At 46.2% G+C, this 25,257-nt stretch overlaps 1 protein-coding gene across 3 annotated transcripts in view; it reads left to right on the top strand.

The window, feature by feature from the left end:
• The window catches only part of ASS1 (argininosuccinate synthase 1), a 215,048-nt gene that overhangs the window by 179,419 nt on the left and 10,372 nt on the right, over nucleotides 1-25,257 (top strand). For all 3 annotated transcript variants that reach the window (XM_063936716.1, XM_063936715.1, XM_063936717.1), the window contains exons 13-14: nucleotides 13,615-13,746; nucleotides 24,016-24,172. In XM_063936716.1, coding sequence (XP_063792786.1) covers nucleotides 13,615-13,746; nucleotides 24,016-24,172 — 289 coding nt within the window. The remainder of the gene's footprint in view (nucleotides 1-13,614; nucleotides 13,747-24,015; nucleotides 24,173-25,257) is intronic.

Here is a 25,257-nt window from a genome sequence, read left to right as displayed (position 1 = left end):
TGGCATGGTTGCAGAGTATCTCACACAACTATGTAACAGTTGTGCATGTGAATGGTTTGCATTGACCCTGCACATCTTTAACGTTGCAATTCTTCAAAAAAACTATTTCCACACCACCACCACCACCACACATTAACATAGAACGTAGCTCCCATCCCCTACTTGAATCACTTTTGTTTATTTCCCGGGCTGAACGTAAATCAGGTGCCATTCACATATGTTATTACAGCACCTGTTCCAGTGCACATCTAAATGTGCCTCAGTTTCTCGAACACTGCCTGAGCTCCTTAGTCTTCAAGCAGGTTGAATGTGGGTAATCTCAGTGGAGTGTCAGCTTGATGGCACCCTTTCATAGCAACGGTGCCCCCTTCTTGCCTCACAGCGCCTCTGCTGCCTTTTAGCTGTAGACATCTGTCACAGCAAAGAAAATATAAAAATATGCCTGCTGCGAGTCTCAAATGGGAATTCTATATGGAAGTGGGGATAAAAAAAATGTTGACAAATAACAATAATATATTTATTTATTTTTGTATGGCGATCATTTAATCACATTTCCCAGAATCCCTTTCTGATTTGTCTACATGGTAAAAAGCTGGCTACCTTACAGATTTCAGTGAAAGTAAGATACAAACCTGTTCTTCCATTTCTGCTGTTTCATGTACTGTTCCTCTGCCTACCTTCCTTTAGGCTTGCCCAGCTGAGCACTATTTTAGGTGCTCCTGTCACTACCGAGGGCTCAGTCTTCTGTCTGGTGCCTGGGGAACAGGTTGTGTTTGAGAATTATGACCTTGTTCTTGATCCTGCTTGTTTTGCATGTGACATGGAAACGGGGCCGGTCCTTCCAAATCTCTGCCATATCTGTTTGACCAATGATTCCCGTCTTGTCCATCTTTATGGTCTGCTCGAGTCTGATAAGGCTAGTTCTTGGGCCACCTACTGTGCCAATGTCTATCACTACATTCCGGGGCAAACTTAGTTAAGACTGAGGTTTTACATTAGACACTGTGATTTAGCCATTGCCAATTGCCACTAGTGTGGTGCACTCGTATTTAGGACAATTTGTTACATTTTGCTCAGCCATAAACCCTGCATTTTCACTCTTTTCTGTGGCTCTTACTTTGTCATGTGATTGCAGAAAACCATCCATGTGTACTCTCTGCTTGTGGAATCCACAGAAATCCTTCCAACTCTGCTCACTCATTCTCTTTATACAAGGGGTGTGCAATAAGTTTCTGGTTGTTCAGTGCATAAGTTGAGTAGACACAATTTGATTGTCTGGTTGTGAACTGTAATCTCTGACTTAAGTTCCTGTGGAATGTCAAGGCACAGAACCATATATAAGCAGCACTGCACACCGAAGAAGTCAGCATGTTCACCTCCTTCGCAGACTGATTATGGAGCTCAACAGATGCCACTGGAGACCAATGATATTCTACAACTACAAGAGTGCACTGCGACAGCAGGAGGGTTTTGACTGACTGAGCTGCTTTAGGGGATCAAGCACCATACCAAACCACTGTGTTTGAGTGGTTTGCAGAATTTTGGCGTGGGAGATGGTCCCTGGAAGAAGATGAGTGCTGCAGCCGACCTGTGTCCACCATTACCGAGAACAACGTTGCTGCCATGTAGGCCATAGTTGAGGTGGACACCAGGGTGACAGTGACCTAATTAGAGAAGGAGATAGGCATCACATCAGGATCCATCTGCTTGATAGCTCACGAAAACCTTGGCCTGAGCAAGGCTTCTGCACGCTGGGTGTCCCATCAGCTGAGCAGACGGAGGCTCTGGTGACTTGGTACTAGGTTTGATGGCAGTCCCTGAAACTCTGTATGGGAGATCATCAGTGGCGATGAATCCTGGATCTATAGTGTGATCCTTGAGACCAAATAGCCAGCCCAGTGGACCGCAGTTGGAGGAGCACCACCACAGAATTCCGATGTGAGTGCAATATGGCCAAGCAGATGTTGGCTGTTTTTGTGGCCAAGATTGGTCATATAGCTACCGTACCACTCTTCGAGTAGTGCACCGTCACTGAGGACTGGTGCACCAACCAGTGCCTATCACTAGTGACGGAAGCCATTTCCAGGTGCCGTAGATTAATTCACGCTTATGGTGCCCTTCTCCATTATGACAATGCACCTGTCCACAAGTCCAGGAAAGTGGTTGATTTTCTGGTCCTTGAATGCATCCAGGAGCTTGGTACAGTCCAGACCTTGCCCCTGTGACTTCTTTGTGTTCCCACAAATCAAGCAAATTTGTTTATGTCACTGGAAGCTGCAGTAGAGACCTTCATGTAGCATGTAGAAGACATACATGCTTCGGGCTGGTCCAGCTGCTTCACCAAGTGGTTTGAGCGCATGCAAATTTGCATCCTCTGGTGAATACTTTGAAAAAATGTTATGTTCACTTTGCTTGTAAATATAATACTTTTTTTGCATCCAGAAACGTATTATACACCCCCTCGTAAAGCCAGGACTCCGCCAGTCCAACCCCCCCTATGATTGCACCATAGACTTCTTGCCTGTTATCTCTACTCCAAGTGTATCCTATATCTGTTCTAAGTTCTAGCTGGAAAAATATAGTAGAAAAGATAGGAAGAGGTTTCATATCAAATCCCACCTCGCACCAGCCGATGCGGACTGCTTCTCATATAGATGATCACTCTCATTAATTGCATAGACTGCAAAGGCTTTAACAAACCATCAGAAACTGTTGTCCTTCATATCCGTGCGTTTTCATCATACCCATTTGTTTCCATTTTCTTAAAACTTTACTTAAGTGGAGCTTATTGTTTCCTCTGGGTTAAAGCAGATGAATGGAAATGTTTTGGTACTAGACTGGCATAATAAGTATCTTGTCTTACTCTTGCATTTTTTTTATCTTCTATATAGTCTTGTCATTGTCTACCTGACCAATAATTACATTTTCTCTATAGACTTTTCTTGTCATCGGTAGATGCAACAGACAATCCCTTTACAAAGAAGTCACCACAATGCCTGGCCTGTGTACAGTTGGTCAGGATCTAAATTAAAACTCTTTATTGTATAGGAGAATGTGGTTTGACAAATATTTTTTGTGCTCTTTAAACCGATCTCTCTCTCACTTGCCCATATGAAGAATATCCCTTTTTTTTTAAATATGATTCAGCTTCCATAAAACACACTTTAACATTGACTACAGCATTAACCCTATCCATTGTTCCAACACTTAATCAGGATTTCTTATTGTAGCTTCTATACTTCAGTTGTCATTGTACAATATGCTGCCTGGAAATCTATTTGTCACACTGCCCAGTCTCTCTTTCTTGCCAGTTTATCTTAACACACGGTTTCAGGGGGACTCTGGAGCGAGTAATTTGGAGACACTTAAAATGGGAAGGTCTTCACCTCCACGCCCTGGAAGCCAGTTTTGCGGCTGGCTTAGCATGAGAGGTCTTGAGACAACAACAGGCTTTAATAGGCTCTCCAGATGTCAAGCAGGTCAACGACAAATAGAAATCTCTGTTGGATAGTCTAGGAGTACAAAATTAAACAAAGTCTCGCTATCTCCGTGGACTTCAGCCAGTGGACGGAGGAGGAGAATTAAGGAAACATACCTATATCTTAGTTAGGCCTTAGGTCCATCATCGTAACCTATGGCTTTGGCCAAATACGTGCAGTCTATAAAACAACACCTTTGTATTTATCATAAAGATTGGCTGCTGTTTTAATCTAGTTAACTATAAATAAAATTATTATTATTATTATTATTATTATTAAACAACATAACTTCTTTTATTGACAATTGGAAATGTACCCAATGGATTTGCTGTATATCATTGACGCTTGTTGATGAATGCTTCCCTTAGTCATCATGAAATTATCTGCCCAGGCTTACTCTGCAATTCAAAAAGATCAGGGCACCTTGGTTTGACAGGGTCAATAGCCATGCCTCCCGAGGGCCATAACTACTGACACAGAAAAATGCTCTCCATAAATGACCCCAGCCTTACCTTTTGCTCCACGCACCTTGCTCTGGGCTCTACCATGGAACCTCCATGATGTTCTTGCAGTGAAGTGCAGCAAGGGTGACATCATGACGTTGCGACGCAGCTGAGTAGAATTTTTAGTTCATCAAGTCCTTGTCTTTGCCAGTGGCCTAGTTATCTTACTGATGTCCTCCACTGCCAGTCTTGCTTCATATCAAATCTTGGGTACACATTGTGTTACTTTTTGCTTTTTTAATAGACATTTTTGGATGGAGTTGTCTTTTGTCTCCTTCTTCGGATACACATGAATATAGCCCTCATCAGTTGAAGCTTCTCGGGTGTCTCATGTTTACAAACAAACATAAATGTAAACAATTTAGCTTAAATAAAACATTTTAGATGGGCAAATGGTAAATTAGTCGTGTAAAATAATACGACAATGACTTTCAAAGTGACTCAATGCCACCCTGGTGTCTCCTATGAGAGACCTCAGAGTCAGACCACGTTGGTGAGGTCCGTTGGTAAGGTTCCGGCACGTTCCGGGTGTCCGGGAGCACACGGCTCGCATTGCGACTGTGATTTCTATGGCTGGATACAGTAGTATCGGGGTGCAGAAAATTAGTTCAGTGGGCAGGATGCTGGTTACGGAGATAACATGTCTCATGATCTAGTTCCAGCTGGATTGTCAGCTTGGACGTCGTCAACTTGGTCTTTTGCAGCTGGCACAAAATGCAGCTGCCAGACTATAAACGAACCAGACCCGTTCCATCCACATAACACCTACTCCCTTCACTGGCTGCCTGTAAAATAGCGACATATTTTCACTGGCTTAGTCACTTTCAAAGCCCTACATGACCTGGGCCCAAGGTACTTGAAGCAGCTTCTGATTCCATACTGTCCCGCTCGATTACTGTGATCTGGAGATGAAGGTCTACTAACAGTACCTAGAATCCTCCTGAATTCATCTGGGGGTCAAGCTTTCAACTTTATGGCTCCGACTCTATGGAACTTTTTTCCCCGCACAGTGCGAGAAGCCACCGCTCTATAATCCTTCAAAAATAGACTAAAGACTTACCTATTTACTCAAGCATTTCACTAATATATCCTGTTGAGCTGGTTTTGTATTTTCAGCTGTAAAGACAATTGTAAAGCACTTTGAGTCCTATTTGGAGCCTTGTGCCTGCACTCCTCAGAGTATCCAGTCGACATCACTGATTCCTGACTACATCTCTGAACTGTCTAGAAATCACCCTGATTTCAGTCCAGATCTCTGTAGCTAACTTGAAATATCGGTTCTAGTCCGATACATGATACCATTGGTTCCAGTCTGATACCAGTTACCATTGGTTCCAATCCGACACCTGTTACCATTGGTTCCAATCTGATACTAAATACCATAGGTTCCAGTTTGATCTCTATTCCATAATTTTCAGTCTCTGGAATATAGACTGCAAGCTTAATTCCTCAGTTCATTTAGTGCTAGATCCAAGAGACCGAGACAGGGGTCCGCGACCTGCTTGTCGCGTGCACCAAAGATCAAATTCCCTGGTGGGGGTCCCTGGTGGGTTAGACTCCATGCCCCTGCTCTCTGTCTTCGCCAGCTAGTTTTAGTTCTCCGCTGTACTTCTCCTGATACCCTCCAAGCCTTCAGTCAATCCAGTTCGAGGTTCCAGCAGGACTTTGGGGGTAATTCAGACTGGGATCACAGTCTGAATTTCTTTGTGGAGTGCGCACGGCCACACTGTGCGTGCGCACCCCAGGAGCCCAGTGAGATGTTAAAAGCTTCTCAGGGCTGCGATCGCCTCTGCCTGACAGACAGAGGCAGTCACGGGGTGGGAGGGGGCGTGCCAACGGCGTTAGAACGTGTCCAGACCGCTGCAACCTAGGACTTGGCGGGTAGCTCCCTGACAGGAGCTGCAAAGGCAGGGAGCTACTCGCCGGGTGCAAAAGCATCGCCGCCGTGCAATGCTTTTGCACCTGTGCGGGGGGCAGAGCCAGACATGCAGGGCGGACTAGCCCTGTGCTGGGCGTCCCCCCGCATGATCTGAATTAGGCCCATTGTATTCAATGATGCAAAGGAATTGCATCAGACCGTCTCGTGTTCAATACTCCATTAATCATACTCCTCATAACTCTGACACTGGTTCGGAGACACTCGCATACCAGATTCTGACACCTGGTCAGAGCCTATGTTGCATATTTCACCAACTCAGGCCTAATGGCGAGTGTCTGTGCATTTCCTCTTCCACTTTATGGCCCTCATTCCGAGTTGTTCGCTCGCTAGCTGCTTTTAGCAGCTTTGCACACGCTAAGCCGCCGCCTACTGGGAGTGAATCTTAGCATAGTAAAATTGCGAACGAAAGATTAGCAGAATTGCGAATAGACACTTCTTAGCAGCTTCTGAGTAGCTCCAGACGTACTCGGCATCTGCGATCAGTTCAGTCAGTTTCGTTCCTGGTTTGACGTCACAAACACACCCAGCGTTCGCCCAGACACTCCTCCGTTTCTTCAGACACTCCCGCGTTTTTCCCAGAAACGGCAGCGTTTTTTCACACACACCCATAAAACGGCCTGTTTCCGCCCAGAAACACCCACTTCCTGTCAATCACATTACGATCACCAGAACGAAGAAAAAACCTTGTGATGTCGTGAGTAAAATACCTAACTGCATAGCAAATTTACTTGGCGCAGTGCGAACATTGCGCATGCGCAATTAGCGGAAAATCGCTGCGATGCGAAGAAAATTACCGAGCGAACAACTCGGAATGAGGGCCTATATGCCTTACAGAAACGTTACACCATCCACACACATATACAATGGCATAGTCTAAAATGTTGGCCATTGAGCAGAAGGATATTAGTATAGGAATTTCAGCCGAAGATGAGCGCTAGCATTTAGAAGTGCTGTCAGTTACTCTTTCTAAAATTCCAATCCATACCAAGACACTTCTGCATTAACTAAGAACTCCCACCACATACACAAAGTGCAGTCAGCCATTTTGTGGAGCGGGTAGCTTGGCGACACAGTGGTTAGAATTGCTGCATCACAGTACTGGGTAGCTTTGTGACACAGTAGTTAGAATTGTTGCATCACAGTACTGGGTTCTAGTTTCTACCCACCCTAAATACATACCGGTAGGTTACTGGTGGTCATTCCGAGTTGATCGCATCCAGCAACTTTTTGCTGCTGCTGCTGCGATCAACTAGTACACGCCTATGGGGGAGTGTATTTTAGCTTAGCAGGGCTGCGATCACTTGTGCAGCCCTGCTAAGCTAAAAAAAAATTCAAGTAAAACAAGACTAGCCCTGGACATACTTACCCTGTGCGATGCTGGAGCCGGCTTTGACGTCAGACATCCGCCCTCCGTTCTCCTGGACACGCCTGCGTTTTCCTTACCACTCCCCGAAAACGGCAGCCAATGGTCCGGATCCGCCCAGGAATGCCTTCTTCCTGTCAATCTTCTTGCGGTCGGCTCTGCGACCGCTTTCTTCGTAGGACGCGACGTAACCTGGCGACCCCTGTCACCGGGCAACGTTGTGCATGCGCAATGCGGCCACCGCGCATGCGCATTCCGGACCCGTTCGCACCGCAGTGACAAACCGCTGCGTGCGAACGGGTCGGAATGACCCCCACTGTGCTTACAAAAACTAACCATAGGGGCTGTCTCTACTGGGACAGGGACTGATGTGTGTGACTAAAAATTCTCCCTAAAGCACTGAGGAGTTTGTAGGCGCTATACTGTACAAATGGAATGCAGTCAAGATACCAGCAGTTGGGATCCCGACAGAAGACAGACAGCGCAGTCCGGACGGTTTCAGAGGGTAGTACTGGGGATAGTGTTGATATGTGCGAGAATTTAGGGTGGGGGGGGGGGGGGGGGTTAGGGTTAGTCTGGGGAATGGGGAGGTTAAGGTTAGGCTGAGGGAGGTTAGGGACAGGGTTAGGCTGCAGGAGGTGTGGTTATGGTTAGGCTGGGGGAGTGGAGGAGGTCAGGTTCGGCGGGGGGAGGGCAGGGGTTAGGTTTAGGCAATGGGAGGGGTGGGTTAGGGTTAAGGTGAAAAATCTCACCGGGATTCTGGCTGTCAGAATCCCACTGTCGATCTTCTGACTGCCAGGATTTTGTACCCGACCCATACAAATAGCTGGTCAGAGCCGGCCCTAACCAATATGATGCCCTAGGCAAGATTTTGGCTGGTGCCCCCTAGCACCACCGCTGGTTCCGCCTCTGACCTTGCACCTCTTTCCCAGCACCATCACCCCTCACCCATAGCAGTCCTTATTTTGGTGTTTGTACACCCTATATTTTAAATAGGAACAGTTTGCACTTTTGGCGCACAGCCCAAAAAGGGGTGTGTTTTTGCTTGCAAGGGGCATGGCCACACAATAGTAACCCCAATTCCAATTACACCACACAGTACTGCAACTTTATTCACATTTGATCATGCGATAGTGTCCATAATTCATATTACATCCCACAGTAGTATTACTTTATCTTATAAACATTACTCCTCACAGTAGAGCCCCTTATTCACATTACATCACACTGAATTGCTCCTTATTCACATCACACCACACCCTATTGCTCTTTATTCATATTAGACGACACAGTAGTGCCCTTTCTATACGCAACACCACATAGTAGAGCACCTTATACACATAATGCCACACACTAGTAATGCATTTATACACACAATTCCACACAGTAATGCCCCTTACACATTATTAATGTCCTTATAAACATAATGCGCCTTATACATTATGACAACCTTTATTAATGCCCTTTTACACATAATGTCCCTTACATATATGCTGCACATTATTAATGCCCTTATACACATAATGACACACACAGTGCCCCCTACACATTTGCTGCACATTATTAGTGCCCCTATACACATAATGACACAGAGTAGTACCCTGTTACACATATGCCACACATTATTGCCCATATACACATAATGACACACATAATGCTCCTTACACATATTCCGAACACTACTGCACAACCAACCCACTCACATGCACACAGCACTCACACTGCCACTAACACTGTGACCTCTGCCTCTGCTTGGATACAGATGTGTCCTCATAAATCTTGCCTCAATGCTAACGTCGGGCACCTTTTTGTTATGAAAATGCATCTTATTTGCATTGCTATGTGGCTAGGATGCACAAGCAGATTCTGCTGATTAAAGTAATATGCAGCATGCCTATATATTGTGTGAGACTGTTGCTGTATCTACATAAGAAATGCTACACACAGAATATAGGCATGCAACATATCATTTTAATCAACAGAAGCTGCTGATGCCCCTAGGCATATCAAATGCCCTAGGCAATTGCCTAGTTTGCCTATGCTTATGGCCGGCTCTGTAGCTGGTAATAATAATTCTAATAACAGTCAGCCTATCACTAGTCACTAGAACCAGCCCTGCAAGTGGGCGGGTACGGCGTACTCTTAAGAATTTTGCAGCGGGTACGCCGTACCCACTCCGCCGGGCCGCGCCGCTCACTGGACTGTGATGTGTTCCCCAGGTCCCGCTGCTGCCGCTGTGCGCCTCCGCATCGGCGCCTCCCCTTCTCAGCCTGCTGGGAGCGTGATCATGACGTCATCACGCTCCCGCGGCTGAGGGCTGGCTGGGCGTGGCGGGTCTGAGGAGGCTTGAGAAGCGGCGCCAGCGCGAGTAGCAGAGACACACTCAGGGGGAGCCATTACCATTAGGCGCAGCACAGTTTGTAGTTGAGCTGGAGCGCTAGCAGCCTAACTGACTGAGTGAGGTACACTCAGTGTAAATTTATAAACAGTGTGTGTGTGTGTGTGTGTGTGTGTGTGTGTATTTGTGTATATATATATATATATATATATATATACACACACACTGCCCCAGGCTGCTGACACTGTTTTAATAGTGTATATATACTAGACTAGTACAGACAGTGTACAGTACAGACAGTGTACTGTCTGTACTAGTTTAGTATATAAATATATGTATATATACTGTAAAACAGTGTCAGCGGCCTGGGGCAGTGTGTGTGTGTGTGTGTGTGTGTGTGTGTGTGTGTGTGTGTGTGTGTGTGTGTGTGTGTGTGTGTATGTATGTATGTGTATATATATATATATATATATATATATATATATATGTATATATATGTGTGTGTGTGTATATATATATATATATATATATATATATATATATGGGGCAGTGTATATAATATATATATATATATATACACACACATACACTTATTAGGATAGTTATATTTGGTGCTGCTGTACAGTGGACATGGTGATTTTAAGTACAGCTGCAGCACTAAATATAACTATCCTAATATGTGTGTACGTGTATATATATAATGCGTGTGTATGTGTGTGTGTATATATATATATATATATATATATATATATATATATATAAGGAAAGAATTGAGGCGGCACTCAGAGACTTGTAACAGCATTCATGTATTAGTGCAAATAGTGCAAATCATATCAACGTTTCGGGGACATGTTCCCCTTCTTCAGGATAACAAAAAGTGCCAAACAAAGATGTTTAAATAGACAGTACAAACACTTACCCTCTGTCCCCATCCAACCTGCAGCTGTAGCGTGTCCGTCCGGCCGCCCCATCGTGACTTCCGCCCGGCTGCTCGCGTCCCCGCGGATCCGAAAGTGATGTCACAAGTGAAAGACGCGTAACCTTCTTTCCTTGTATGCCACCGGTTCCCGGTCGGGGAGGGCACCAGAGCAAGACTAGTCCAGTATTGGACTATATGGAGTGCCGGAGCAGCTGTTTATTTTATATATATATATATATATATATATATATATATATATATATATATATATATATATATATATATAAAAGCACTTTATGCACTGTGATTAAAAGTCTCCCAGTGCCGTCTGTTTTTGAAGCTATCTTACGGAAGAACCGCTCTTGTTCTGGAGGGAACGGGAGCAGAATATTTGCCGTTGGGGAATGGGGAGAGTGCCGGACAGCGGTGCAAGTATGCGGGCACGGGTGGGTACGGCGTACCCTTAAGAATTTCACCGTGGGTACGCCGTACCCACACCGACGGGCCACCGCTTGCTACCGCTGATGTGAGGGGAGGAGAGCGCAGCCTGCGCCTCTCCTGCCCCTCAATGTCGTCTTTCAAATCAGCGCCGCCCGTGAGCCAATCAGAGCTCACGGAGCTTTGATTGGCTCACGGATCGGCGCTGAATATTTAACTCACCCGCCGGAGACTGAGGGGAAGGAGAGGCGCAGGCTGCGCTTTCCTCCCCTCACACAAGACAGCAGCAGCGGTGAGCAGGGGAAGGGAAGGGGTGGGGGGCAATGTATACCTGGCACTGTGGCGGGCAATGTATATCTGGCACTGTGGGGGGCAATGTATACCTGGCACTGTGGGGGGCAATGCATATCTGGCACTCTGGCGGGCAATGTATATCTGGCACTGTTGTGGGCAATGTTGTGGGCAATGTATATCTGGCACTGTGGGGGGCAATGTATATCTGGCATTGTTGTGGGCAATGTATATCTGGCACTGTTGTGGGCAATGTATATCTGGCACTGTTGTGGGCAATGTATATCTGGCACTGTTGTGGGCAATGTATATCTGGCACTGTTGTGGGCAATGTATATCTGGCACTGTGTGGGCAATGTATATCTGGCACTGTTGTGGGCAATGTATATCTGGCACTGTGGGGGGCAATGTATATCTGGCACTGTGGGGGGCAATGTATATCTGGCAAAGTGGGGGGCAATGTATATCTGGCACTGTGGGGGCAATGTATATCTGGCACTGTGGGGCATTCGTGTATCTGGCACTGTGGGGCATTCGTGTATCTGGCACTGTGGGGCAATGTATATCTGGCACTGTGGGGCAACGTGTATCTGGCACTGTGGGGTCATATGTGTATCTGCCCCTCCCCCATATGTGTATCACGCCCACATTTTCATTGGCCACGCCCCATATGGCATTTGGCCCACCCATTTTTTTGGTGCGCGCGCGCGCACACAGTGCCTGTAAGAATTTTTTTCTACTTGCACCACTGACTAGAACCCAGTGAAAATACTTGCACATTTCGTGACCGATATACAAAGGTTCCTGATGTTACTGTCATGTCACAATGCATGCATATCGGAATACAGTAGCTAACAAAATGGTTGCCGTGACTGTATGGAGACAGGTGTAAGTCTGTTAATTGTGTTTAGTCCTCCAACTCTCTTTCCTTTTTCTAGAGTGACCATATTATCCCTTTTACCTGGGACGCTCATGGATTACACAGGTTCTGTGGCTGGCTGACTTCAAGCCTACATTTCAGCTGGTTTTATTCAGCCACAGAACCTCTGTAATACATGAGCGTCCCATGTAAAAGGGATAAAATGGTCACTCTACTTTTTCACTCTGTCCCAAAAACACTAGGGGGCAGTTTAATTCCGAGCCATGTGAGGTTGCGACGTGCTGCTCACATCACTCGAAGTTATGGTAGCCCAGCAACCTCTATAAAAGGTGAAAGGAAAATGTTGTGATGTTGATGGTTGCGAGTCGCCAGCAAAAAGGTCAGGATGCCGGCAACTTGCGGCCGTTCCTCCCAGGCTAAGTCGCCCCCCACTAGGCACAAGGACAGAGTTAAAAAGGGGCCAACCCTAAAATGTACCTGGGTGGACAAATACTGCATCATATGGTTTTAAAGTTCCATTTATTGCTGTAGAACTTTCCCATCACCCTTTGTCGGCTTCTCTTCTGACACGGCCAATGAAAGAACATAGTGTTTGAAGAAATGCTAAGATACTGGCAAGCACTGCAAGGCAATGTTTTCTCTGTATGGGTTTAAAGTCACTTTTCCAGCTAATATTGGCTCAGTGTACAGAACCTACCAACTTAGGTTGTTTTGTGTCCAACATAGTTTAACATTGTTCTGACAGCCGGAGAATTAACCTGTCACTGTACTAGGCTCCTATCCAAGCACATGGACGTTTAGCTAAATGAGCTGTTATCCTCGGGAGAGATACTTTCAGCTTTGTTGCTTGTTATATAGCTCTCAATCACACCGTGAGCCACCAGCCTTCAAATCATTCCTGTTTTTAAATAGTATTATTTCCTAACAGCTTATGCTTGGGCGAAAGTGAGAGTGAAGTAGGGGGAAGCAAGGGAGGGTGAGGCAAGGAGGGGGGTACAAAGAGAACTGTTATTTAAAGGCCCTTCTCCACCGTGCCTCTTCTACTTCTCCTCGGCTTTAATTACAGCCTTTCTGCGGGAGTCCAGTGGGCTAGAGACGGGGAAGCGATCAGTTTCTGAAACCTGTCATTTCAGCCTCTTCAAAAAAGAGGAATCTGCACATTTTCACCACAAGGTGCGAAGTGGTCTGTCTTTGCCCCCAGCAGGGAAGTAATGACACATACACTTTGCTGCAAGCTGCGAGTGAATGAGGTCCGACTGCAGTTTTTGCTGTCACGGGCCTCATTAATGGTGTCATTTTGAAAGCAAATTGAAATTGGGCTTCAAGTATCATTTTTCTCTCTTTTTTTTTTTTTTTTTTCCTTCTTCTCCTCTCTCCCCCCCCCCCCCCCCCCCCTCCTCACTCTTTTCTTTCTAATATATTTCTTTCTCTCTCTCCCACCCTCCTCACTGTAAAAATAACTAGGTATCTATGAGACACCGGCTGGAACCATATTGTACCAGGCTCACTTGGACATCGAGACGTTCACTATGGACCGAGAGTTGCGGAAAATAAAGCAGTGGATGTCGCAGAGGTTCTCTGAACAGGTCTACAATGGTATGTGGTCTGCATTTCTCAGGTGTTTCCTGTATCACTGGCTTGTCTACCTTATTTAAAGCATGGCTGTCATTTCATGTATATAACCTGTCCCTTTTTTCCCCCTTTAGACTGTGATTCATAATACCGATCGGATCGTACTCATCTAATGTTGGGATCTTTTCTGGGGGAGTTCCCTTAGAGGGGGCCCAAGCTCCAAATGCTAGGGGTACAATTCATGTCATCATGGACCCGTCCTCTTCTGCTCAATGCCACGAATTGCGGGGTACTGGGTCATGATGGCGCAGTTCTGGGAGCACTCACTGTAATTTTTAATGTCCTGGAGAGTAGTCCCGTATGTGGGAGAGATGTACTAAGCTTCAGAGAGAGATAAAGTACCAGCCAATCAGCTTATAACTGCCATGTTACAGGCTGTGTTTGAAAAATGACAGTAGCTGATTGGTTGGTAGTTTATCTCTCCCAACTTTATCACTCACCAAGGCTTAATGCATGTGTCCCTGAATCTGACATTTGAATAGTTGCTATGGGTTACAGCATATTATTCCTTTTTATACCGTGTTATGAAAGGATGGTGAAAAGTATTTTTGTACCAAATTCCATTCTGTGCTTTTTAGACACATAATTATATCATCAGGCAAATATGTTTTGCTGCCCTGGGTTGTGATTCAGCTCTGATGATCTCCTCTGGTTTATTTATATATATATATATATATATATATATATATATATATATATACACACAAAAAAACTAGAGTGAGGCATTATTCCACATTCCAAGCCAGTGCTAATAAACCACTGATGATGGTAAAAAATGGCTGACACATGCAGAAGACAGAAAAATGTTGTTTTTTCAAACTAAATTCAAAGCGAACTTTCACATCAGTAATGGTTGAATTAATTGGTTGTGCATTCAACCTTTAAGAACTGAGAACCATTACTTTTATGACTTAAATAAATTTATTTAGTAAACGTTGCAGAAATGTGTATTCCATTCCATAAATTAAGGGGAAACTCACTTTTAACCACTTAGGGGCTGAGGCATTGTTGAATGCAAGTGGGCCATGGGGGTAATTCCAAGTTGATCGCAGCAGAATTTTTTTTAGCAGTTGGGCAAAACCATGTGCACTGCAGGGGGGCAGATATAACATTTGCAGAGAGAGTTAGATTTGGGTGGGTTATTTTGTTTCTGTGCAGCGTAAATACTGGCTGCTTTATTTTTACACTGCAATTTAGATTGCAGATAGAACTCACCACACCCAAATCTCTCTCTCTCTGCACATGTTATATCTGTCCACCCCTGCAGTGCACATGGTTTTGCCCAACTGCTAAAAAATTTCCTGCTGCGATCAACTTGGAATTGCCCCCCATGTGTGAAACCAAATGCATACACTTTCCTGCATGTAGTTGTACTGACCACTGCGGCCAGATCATCCCTATCCACACTCAACGGGGTCCAGGATTCGCAATTAATCAACCAGGGAAGCAGAAGGGATACAGGAGGTTCCACTATTCTCCTGGGAACCTAGGTGAACCTCCCCAAAATCCGGGGGCTTCCTGGAATGCCAAGTATGGCACACAGACTAGCACAGCTGTATGGCATTGATTTGCCAGAACCGGGCTTTATAGATCAGTCATTATAGGATGCAGATATCTGCCAAAATGCCCCACATTCTGGGCCTGAGGTGGAGGCAGTGGTGATGTTGGATGCATGCAACCGATGGTATATAGGGGGTCATTCCGAGTTGATCGTAGCTGTGCTACTGACATGTGGGGGGATGGCGAGCACAGGGCTTGTCCGCCCCGCATGTCAGTGACGCCCTCCCCCCGCAGAAGTGCGAAGGCAACGCACAGCGGCGATGCCTTTGCACTTCAAGAGTAGCTCCCGACCAGCGCAGCTTTAGCGTGCTGGCCGGGAGCTACTCGTCGCTCCCCGGCCCGCAGCGGCTGCGTGTGATGTCACGCAGCTGCCGTGGCCCTCTCCCCCAACGGTCTGGCCACGCCTGCGTTGGCCGGACCGCGCCCCTTAAACACTGGCTTAACGCCGTCGCCCCCAGCCCCCTTCCACCCAGCAACCGCCTCAGCCCCAGAGGCGATCACTAGGAAACAACGGATGGCATGCGCCGGTGCACTGCGGCGCATGCGCAGTTCTGACCCGATCGCTGCTCTGTGAGAAACTGAAGCGAACGATCAGATCGGAATGACCCCCATAGTCCTGATGGTTTATTGCTGAAGGACAGAGAACGAATTTAGGGCCTAATTCATGTTTGTACGTAATGGGCGATTATCACGCAGTGGAGCAGTTATCGTCAGACTGCGCATGTACCGTAATCACAGTGCACATGCGCCAAGGTGCCGCTGTGATCTCACTCGCAGTAAGGATTTAATGGAAAAGCGATTGACAGAAAGTGGCAGTTGGAGGTGCGTACAGGCGCCTGTGTCCCTACTGCTGTATCCAGTCTGTGTAGCCATAGACCAACCCTTAGCCCCGATGTTCCCCGTATTTGCGTATAGGTTGTGAATGGGTACGCAAGTGCATATGAGTTTACAATGGCTCTGGTGGGTGTCTCTTAATTTCAGGGCGGCAGCTTCACGTGCTAACATTACCAGCTCCATAGCCTAGAGCAGTGTTTCCCAACCGCGGTCCTCAAGGCACACTAACAGTCCTGGTTTTAGTGATATCCAGGCTTGGACACAGGTGACTTAATTAGCACCTCAGTTTTTTTGATTTAACCATCTGTGCTGAAGCCTGGATATCACTAAAACCTGCACTGTTGGTGTGCCTTGAGGACCGCGGTTGGGAATGCCTGGCCTAGAGCATCACAAGTGCATTTGTGTAGAAACATGAATTAGGCCCCTTTGTTGCAGAAAGAGGCTGTTTCAGTGGGTGATCCTGGGAAGTAACAGAGGGGTGGTTAACGAGACGTGGATGGGTTGCGGCCAGCGACTGCATCCTTTATCGCAGTTGCACTGGCATCGGCGGCCATATTCCGACGGAGATTCTGTGTCTCCACAGGGCACAGTGGCGGATTAGCAATGGTGTGTGTCTCAGTTGGAAGATCGTGACTGCAGCATTGGGTTAAAGTCACAATCACGCCTGCAGCTGCATCCACCTCTGAATCTGGGGGTTATAGATTGTGCTGATAAAGGGCCTCATTCACAATACATTCGCATATGCAATTTTGCTAGTTGCGCAATTGTAAATATATGCTAAGACGCACATTGGTCGCCCATCAAACCTTTGAGTAAGTCTATGCTGTCTCACACAGAGCAGATCTCCCAAGATGCCGGGGCCTCTCCAGCTGCCAGCGCATTCACAGTGGCTGACTTTGGCATGCCCAGAAAATGGTCAGGAAACTGTCCTGACACACCTGCGGTTCTCTAGGCACCACCATTACCGCCCCCAAACACTGACTACCTGTCACTCATTTTGCAAATAGATCGTTTGTGCGTGCGGTGCCACTAATAAATTACTGCGCAGTGCGGCTCTTGGGCATTCACAGTGGCAAATAATCACTCCTCTGCCTGCAACATCCACATAGAGTACATCTCAGAATCAGGCCCATAGAGTGGTGTCCGTGAATCACTGGCCTCAGCAATCTGTTCTCAGCCGCCAGCTTCTATGGAACACCTTGTGCTCTGATTAGTCCATTTCACAGAGATATTATGACCGCAAACCATTGTAAACTGCACCAAAATATTATGACAGGAAATTCATTGATTTAAGGATTCAGCAATCACTATTTTATGAGGGATGGATCCAGCAATCACTATTTTATGAGGGATGGATCCAGCAATCACTATTTTATGAGGAAAGGATCCAGCAATCACTATTTTATGAGGGATGGATCCAGCAATCACTATTTTATGAGGAAAGGATCCAGCAATCACTATTTTATGAGGGAAGGATCCAGCAATCACTCTTTTATGAGGAAAGGATCCAGCAATCACTATTTTATGAGGAAAGGATCCAGCAATCACTGTTTTATGAGGGAAGGATCCAGCAATCACTATTTTATGAGGGAAAGAAAAAAATTTTTTAGTCTGTTTAATGGGTCATCCAGATAAAACATTAGACTAATCGAAATAATTAATAATGTAGTAATTGCACTGTGAGGTCTGGTGCATTTCCGTCAGACTAAGCTGTCACTCGTACATTGATAAATAGGATCCTCTGGTCGCACACACAATGGGCGGGATGTACTTTGTGACATCGCCGCCCACCGTCACGATGCTAAGCGCATATGTACTTACATATGCGCTTAGCATTGCGAAGGACAGTTTTTCCGATAAGAGCTGTCCTTCGCGATCCCAGGCGTCTCTCTGACTTCCGGGTTTCGGCCACCTGTGTCATTTTGCGCATGTGCAGAATGACGTAGGTGGCCGTAGTACATGTTGGGAGGTATCCGATTGGATCCCTCACATAGCACTATGGAAAGAAGCCCATAGGCTTTTATGGGGTATCACCAGCAAAAGCTGGCGAACCCCTCTGCGGCGCTGACCTGGCGGCCAGGTCTTTGTACATTAGGAAAATGTGGTAAATGGGGGGTTTACCGCATTTTCTGCTTAGTACATCCCGCCCAATGGCTGTAGTTGTGGACAGACGAGGAAGCCAGATTTATTGCCTCATGCTAATGTCCGTGTCTGTTCACCTAATGCGGGGGATCATGCACATGCAAGTGGAAAGGCACGCTGCCCACACCGCAACCGCTCGCATTAGTAAGTATGAGCACTTGCAGGAGGTACGGGAGATCCATCAGGCTTCTCTACCCTGTACTCACAAGTCAGAGCTATATTCCATTCCCATGTCACTCCCGCAATACAGCGGAGTACCGTGCGCTCATTGTTGCTGCCCAAAAGCATCCAATTTCACAGACAGATCTTGCCAAGTTCTTTATTACCCCTCGCACGCTGCCGCTTCAACCTCGGTTATTGGCAGGTTAATCTGGGTCCTGGGTAAGTGTGAGAGGATCCCCTGAAAAATAACCCAGGTCCAGTGACCCAGGAATCCAACCTGGGCACGGGACAGTGTGACTGGTCCCATTCACAGCATCGGGACAGCCAGATTCCTTGGATGTTGGTGGTCATTCCGAGTTGATCGCTAGCTGAATTTGTTTGTAGCGCTGCAATTAGGCTAAAAAATGGCAGTTCTGCGCATGACGTACGGGCACAACGAATGATGTAGTTTTGCACAGGGTCTAGCGATGCATTTCAGTCGCACTGCTTGCCGCAGAGTGATTGACATGAAGTGGGCGTTTCTGGGTGGCAACTGACCGTTTTAAGGGAGTGTGCAGAAAAACGCAGACGTGCCAGGGAAAAACGCAGGCGTGGCTGGGGAAATGCTGGGCGGGTTTGTGACGTCAAATCCAGAACTGAATAGTCTGAAGTGATCGCAAGTGCTGAGTAGGTTTTGAGCTACTCTGAAACTACATAAATATATTTTGTAGCCGCTCTGCGATACAACCGTTCGCACTTCTGCTAAGGTAAAATCACTCCCAGTGGGTGGTGGCCTGGCGTTTGCACGGCTGCTAAAACTAGCTAGCGAGCGATCAACTCAGAATGACCCCGGTTATTCTGAATCAGGAACGGATCTAGACTGTTCTTTTGGGAGGGGGGGGCGGTTTAAAAATTAATACAGACTCCTCTCTCTACTCATTACTCCTCCCACTTCCAGTCCTGCCCCTCCCATTTTTTAGACTGTGATGTCATCCCCCAGGGGCAAGAGCAGGGCCGCCTCACCTGTAGCTCCCAGTCAGTCAGGAGGAGGCTGAAAGAGAAGGGCTATGGGAGGAGCAGGGCATGCTGGAACTTTCAGTTCCACCGCACTTGAAAAACTATAGGGTACACAGCATACTTGCCTACCCTCGGGTGGCCCACCCAGCCCCCCTGAAAGGTGGGCAAGTGTCCCGCTATTCCTGCCAGCCCCCGCACTTCCCCTTGGCCGCCCACAGCAGAGAACAAGTGGACGGTTCGAGGGGGATACGATAATGAGATTTGCGTCACCGTAGATCCGCCCCCCGCTGTACAGTGCCTGTTTTCTCGGCACTGACTAGTGGGGGCGGGGCTACGATGACGCAACTATGGTGCCACGCCCCCGGACCGCTCGCTTTCTCCGTCAGCCACGCTCCCGGACAGCCCGCATCGCCTCCGGACACGCCCCTATTAGCCTACCACGCTGCAGCCTCCCGGAGGATGGTGCAGCAAGGTAGGAAACTATGGTACACAGGCTTGCATTAGATACCTTACATAAAACCCAAAGATGTGTCTGCAAGTTTTATCAATAAAAATAGTGTATTCCTGAGGCTTCCTGTACGCAACACCTGCCTCCTCAGATAATGCAGTGTCATATAACCTGGCTGCTCATTAATGTACTGCCTTGATACAACCAATATGCCAAAAGTTCCCATAGCATTATTTCTGAGAACGTAAGATGCATAGAAACATGCCTTATAAATAAATTTACAGATTAATTAAACAGCGGAAGTGAGTGCAACTGCAGCTTCTCCTAATGCAGTTCACTATCTGCACCCCTGCCCTGTCACACTGCCTACTAACACAAAGTGCAGTAACATTGACAGGGCACTGCCACAACACTGTACTGTTATACCCCTTTTACACCGGCAGCATATAACACAGGTTATTGCACATGAACGTTCATAACCCGTGTTGCTGCTCGGTGTAAAAAGTTGGAATAGTCCTGGTCGAGTGACTCGGTATTCCAACTCGGGTAGCTTGCGGGGTTGAACACGTGTTCAACCCGTCAAACTGTTCACTGTAAACGGGAGCCGGATCGCGCGACCCGGCTTCCCGCTTACAGTGTATGTGCGGGCGTCGCTTGGAGATCATGTGACCTCCAAGCGCCGCCCCCGTTGCGTCACGGGCAATGTCACCAACCCAGCAATATGCCGGGTTGGTGACTCCGGTCTAAATGGGGGCTGACGCGGGTCGCAGCCGGGTAGCACCCGTGTCAGGCTCCCGGCTGCGACCCGCTATGTAGGTCTAAAAGCGGTATTATTCAGAATAGAGTTGTATTACAGTATATAATCTCATACCTCCCCAACTGTCCCGATTTTCGTGGGCCAGTCCCATTTTTTTGGGACTGTCCCACCCGCGGGCCACAGGAGGGTGGGTCAGTTGGAGGTTCCTGCACTCGCACAGCGTCTATTCAGTGGAGACATGAGGAGAGGGGGCATGCCAGCGGCTCATGGAGCGCTGGGAATGCCCCCTCAGTGATGAAAACAGGGGCGTGGCTCGCAATCGCGGGCCTTCCCTTGAAGCCATGCCCCTTTTTCTTAGGTCACGCCCCCTTTTCGGGAGCACGCGAGGCCGCGCGTGTGTCTCCCTTAAGCTATAGCCAAAGTTGGGAGGTATGTAATATGTACATGTCATCTGACTAGTCCCAGAAGCAGCCTCCTTTTGTCCTCCTCCTTGTCCTCCTCCGGCCGGACGGCATTCTCTTAATCACAGCGATTGAGCAGCAGCACACCAAAGAGTCACAATGACTCCTTACAAAGCCGCCGCCTGGCCACGGGTCCCTTCACAGCAGATGCGCTGACATCGCAGCTCACCCCCAAGCCCAGAGCTGCAGCAACAGAAAGTTCCTAAGTGGGCGTGGCTGTATCTAAGTTAGGGGGGGGGGGGCGTTCATCCCAATCGCCCCATCCCCCCTAAATACGGCCCTATCCTAAATCAGCACCGCTGTGTGCAGATGAACAAAGGGGTAATTCCAAGTTGATCGCAGCAGGAAATTTTTTAGCAATTGGGCAAAACCATGTGCACTGCAGGGGGGGCAGATATAACATGTGTAGAGAGAGTTAGATTTGGGTGGGGTGTTCAATCTGCAATCTAATTTGCAGTGTAAAAATAAAGCAGCCAGTATTTACCCTGCACAGAAATAAAATAACCCACCCAAATCTAACTCTCTCTGCATATGTTATATCTGCCACACCTGCAGTGCACATTGTTTTTGCCCAATTGCTAACTTTCTTGCTGCTGCGATCAACTCAGAATTACCCCCAAAGTGCGGCTTGCCCCACAGTAGGCACTTACAGTATATGTAAAATAGGTGCAGTGATATGTAATAATAAAAGCTTGTGCCCCTCTGCATTTGCCTGTTGAATTAATAGCCCTGTTTCTAAAAATAACAAACTTTTACCAACCTTTAAGGCATATGTAACGGCTCTGTGCCAATCTCACATATCTGCTATAACCCACGGCAACCCATTAGTGATTCCATTAGTTCAGTATGAGATAGACTGGTCAGTGGCCCATGTGTGACTATGGGCTGTTGCTTCACACACAAAGCTACTACAGAACGCTTTTTAGTGTGTGACAAAACCCCTTTTCTATTGCAGCAAGTTGGGTTCTAGCTGCTGCCGGTTCATTGATAAAGCTACCACAGCCCCAGGGATTGGCCGCTCTGTCAGAGACCCGGGGACAGATGTGCTTTGGTATTCCTTTCCCGGGAGAAAAGCGGGAGCCCTTTCTTCCTATGTCGACTAATGTTACCTTAGTAGAATGCAGTGGAAGGTGAGCTCACCTGAACAGGCTCTCAGCAAACAGCAGCCCATATGGGCCCTGATTTGTGACCCTGATAAAGCGCAAGGTCAGGCCGCAGCCTGGCGTCTTTCATCTAGAGGCCACAGGGGGGGGAGGAAGAGGATGGGATTTTGTAGCACAGAGAAATAATAGCAGTGTTATTGTATGCGCTTTATAGATCCCCGGGAACAGAAAACCACATTCTGCAGCGTTAGATAAAACTCCAGCAATAGTTTGCCAGTTTCTGTGATTACGATCAAAATGTTACTAGCCAGAGGTAAGTTGCCAATCGTCTCTTAGCAGATCATGGAACGCAGAGGTCAGCCATGCACAAAGGTTGGGTTATATCAAATGTGATTTCAAATAATACCCAATGCATTGTTAAGTCTCTCTTCTTGTTTAATGTGTCAACTTTCCAACTGTAAAGTGAAAAATTAGCCTGAAATACAAATTGTAAGTAAGAGAGCTATTTCAAAATGAAGTGTTTAATTTCTGTTTCTGACCAAATCCAATACAATTTCGGCTATTATTTATTTTTATCTTTGTGCAATTTTATTTTGCCTTTTATGTATCTTATTGAAGGACACACTACAAGTTTAATTTGCAGAACCTGAAGTGAGTGATGAAAAATTGCTTTTTCCCGTAGTCTGTTAACGTGACATCAAAGCAGCACTCCCTTTTTTATTTTTATTTTATTTCTTTATAAAAAAAATCACCTTTGCCCTTAATTTGTTTCTTCTGACCATTTTTAATGATTAATAATTCTGCAGATTCTTCAAGTGTTGTCAAGGCAACCACAGCCGCATGGCACATGATGTAGTGAGCAGAGAACCTTTGCAGTGGCCTTATGAGATATGTTTTCACTGTGACATCCTCACCCTCTTTCTCCCTTATCTGCCATCACATGACAAGCTATATCTGAAAGCCTGTGTGTAGGAGACATTCCGTAATGGAGTCCGAGATCGCCAAAGGTGCAGTATGCCAGCCGAACGCGGGCATTTTATTAAAGGGGAAAACACAATGTTTTGCCTTGTAAGTGATTGCCCCTTTGAAAAAACATCCAAGATCATCTGGCATCCCGCACCTCTGGAAATCTCTGACTCCATCAAATCCCACCGATTTTGAAAGGAAAATTAATGATTTGTAGGATGAGGTTTAAATAAAAATTAGGCACATGCTTAAATGTTATTTAATACGTTATTTAAATGAATAAATAAATACTCCTGTGTGAGATTGCTGATCTATAAGTATTTAGTTGTAACCAGTTCCTGTGAAATCGTTTAATTTTTTGTTCTAGATCTTATTTAAAGTACTTGGTGCAGCCTTTCATAAGTAAATGAAAATGGTGGCTAGTTGTTGTTGTTGGTTTTTTTTGTTTGTTTTTTTTAAGTCACAGGTACAAGTCCTTACTGCAATAAGCCACACCCACACAGAGGGTATATGTACTAGGGTGTGAGTTTTTTAGAAGTGGAGATGATGCCCATAGCAATCAATCAGATCCTAGCTATTATCTTCTAGAAGCAGCTAGATAAATGTTAAGTAGAAGCTGATTGGTTGCTATGGGCAACATCTTCACTTATTTAAAAAAAAAAAAAAAACCTCACACCTTAGTAAATAAACCCCAGTGACTATATTCAATAAATAGGGACTACAACATTCTTTGTTCTGAAGTCGTATATACTGATGGAATTTCTTTGCTCCCTTTATGGAGATGTATTGGTTTTGTGCCCTTAGGTTATTGGTACAGTCCTGAATGTGAGTTTGTGCTGGGCTGTATCACCAAATCTCAGGAGCTGGTGGAAGGGAAGGTGCAAGTGTCTATCCTGAAGGGACAAGTGTACGTGCTGGGGAGAGAGTCACCACAGTCACTGTATAACGAGGAGCTGGTCAGGTAAGCCGATCACTAGTCACCTCCTAGGTTCTGCTGGACTACAACCTCCACCATTACAGAGATTGTGGGAAGAGTCGTCCAAACATAAGTAGATAGTTTGCCCTCCGGCTTTGTAATTACTTTAAGTTCATATTGTACAAGTGAACACTTGGGCGACCATGTTGGAATGCCAACCCCTCTTTATGTTTATAAATCAGAAGAGGAGCCATAGAAAGTACAACTGCTACCCCTCAGGCCTTCCCCTATTAGCTGTGTATAATGATAGTCACAGGTTAATCACCCAGGGATCTGTCTTTCATGTCATGCTTGGTTAACCATCCAAGATGGGCCCACTCTTGCTACAAGTTGTAAGGTGTTACATGGGAACCGGGGTAAGATATATTATGATAAAGGTGAAGGAGAAAATAATATTAAAGTCTTTTTCAATTTTGGGTCATTAGCTGAATAGGCGATGAAGGTCATGGTAAACTAAAGAACATTTACAGAAAGTACAACTTATAGATGAAAATCGTACAGACTGTTTAAACTCATGTACGCTTCACCTATTCCACAATATTTCGCCCTTATGGAGATAGCAATACAATTGTCTGTTTAACTATAATCATCAGACATTGCAGCACTGACCATGATGCTATAGAACCAACATTGCAGCAACCGTGGCAGCAGCTGCTGGTCTGGGGTAACTGAGGGGGCCTGTCAGAGCCCATCAGCTACTGGGTCTTACTTACTGCCACCGGTGTTGCTGCGGCATATCTGCTCCCACCGAAAGCAATTTAACATCCCAGAATGCTTTGTTTGTAGGGCTCCAAGAGGGATCTTTAATGTCCTGTTCCTCTCAATGCAGGGAAAGTGAGTGACCTGCTTGTTTGACATTGGCTCAGCCTATAAAAAGTCCCCCTCCACTATGTGTAGTCAATAAGTTTCCTATTAAATTTGTGCACAATTCCGCACATCCAGTGTAACACATTATTCACATTAATACATGGCTACTTGGCACACACTGAACTTATGAGTTAAACAGATAGAATTATGCTTTGATCTGTAAATATATATATAATGTATGTAGTTGGGAAAACAAAAACAAC

This window comes from Pseudophryne corroboree, chromosome 8, assembly GCF_028390025.1.
Source record: "Pseudophryne corroboree isolate aPseCor3 chromosome 8, aPseCor3.hap2, whole genome shotgun sequence".
In the NCBI taxonomy this organism is placed as follows: Eukaryota; Metazoa; Chordata; class Amphibia; order Anura; family Myobatrachidae; genus Pseudophryne; species Pseudophryne corroboree.
The sequence above is the reverse complement of the archived record's forward strand: the minus strand, read 5'-3'. Positions and strand labels throughout refer to the sequence as shown.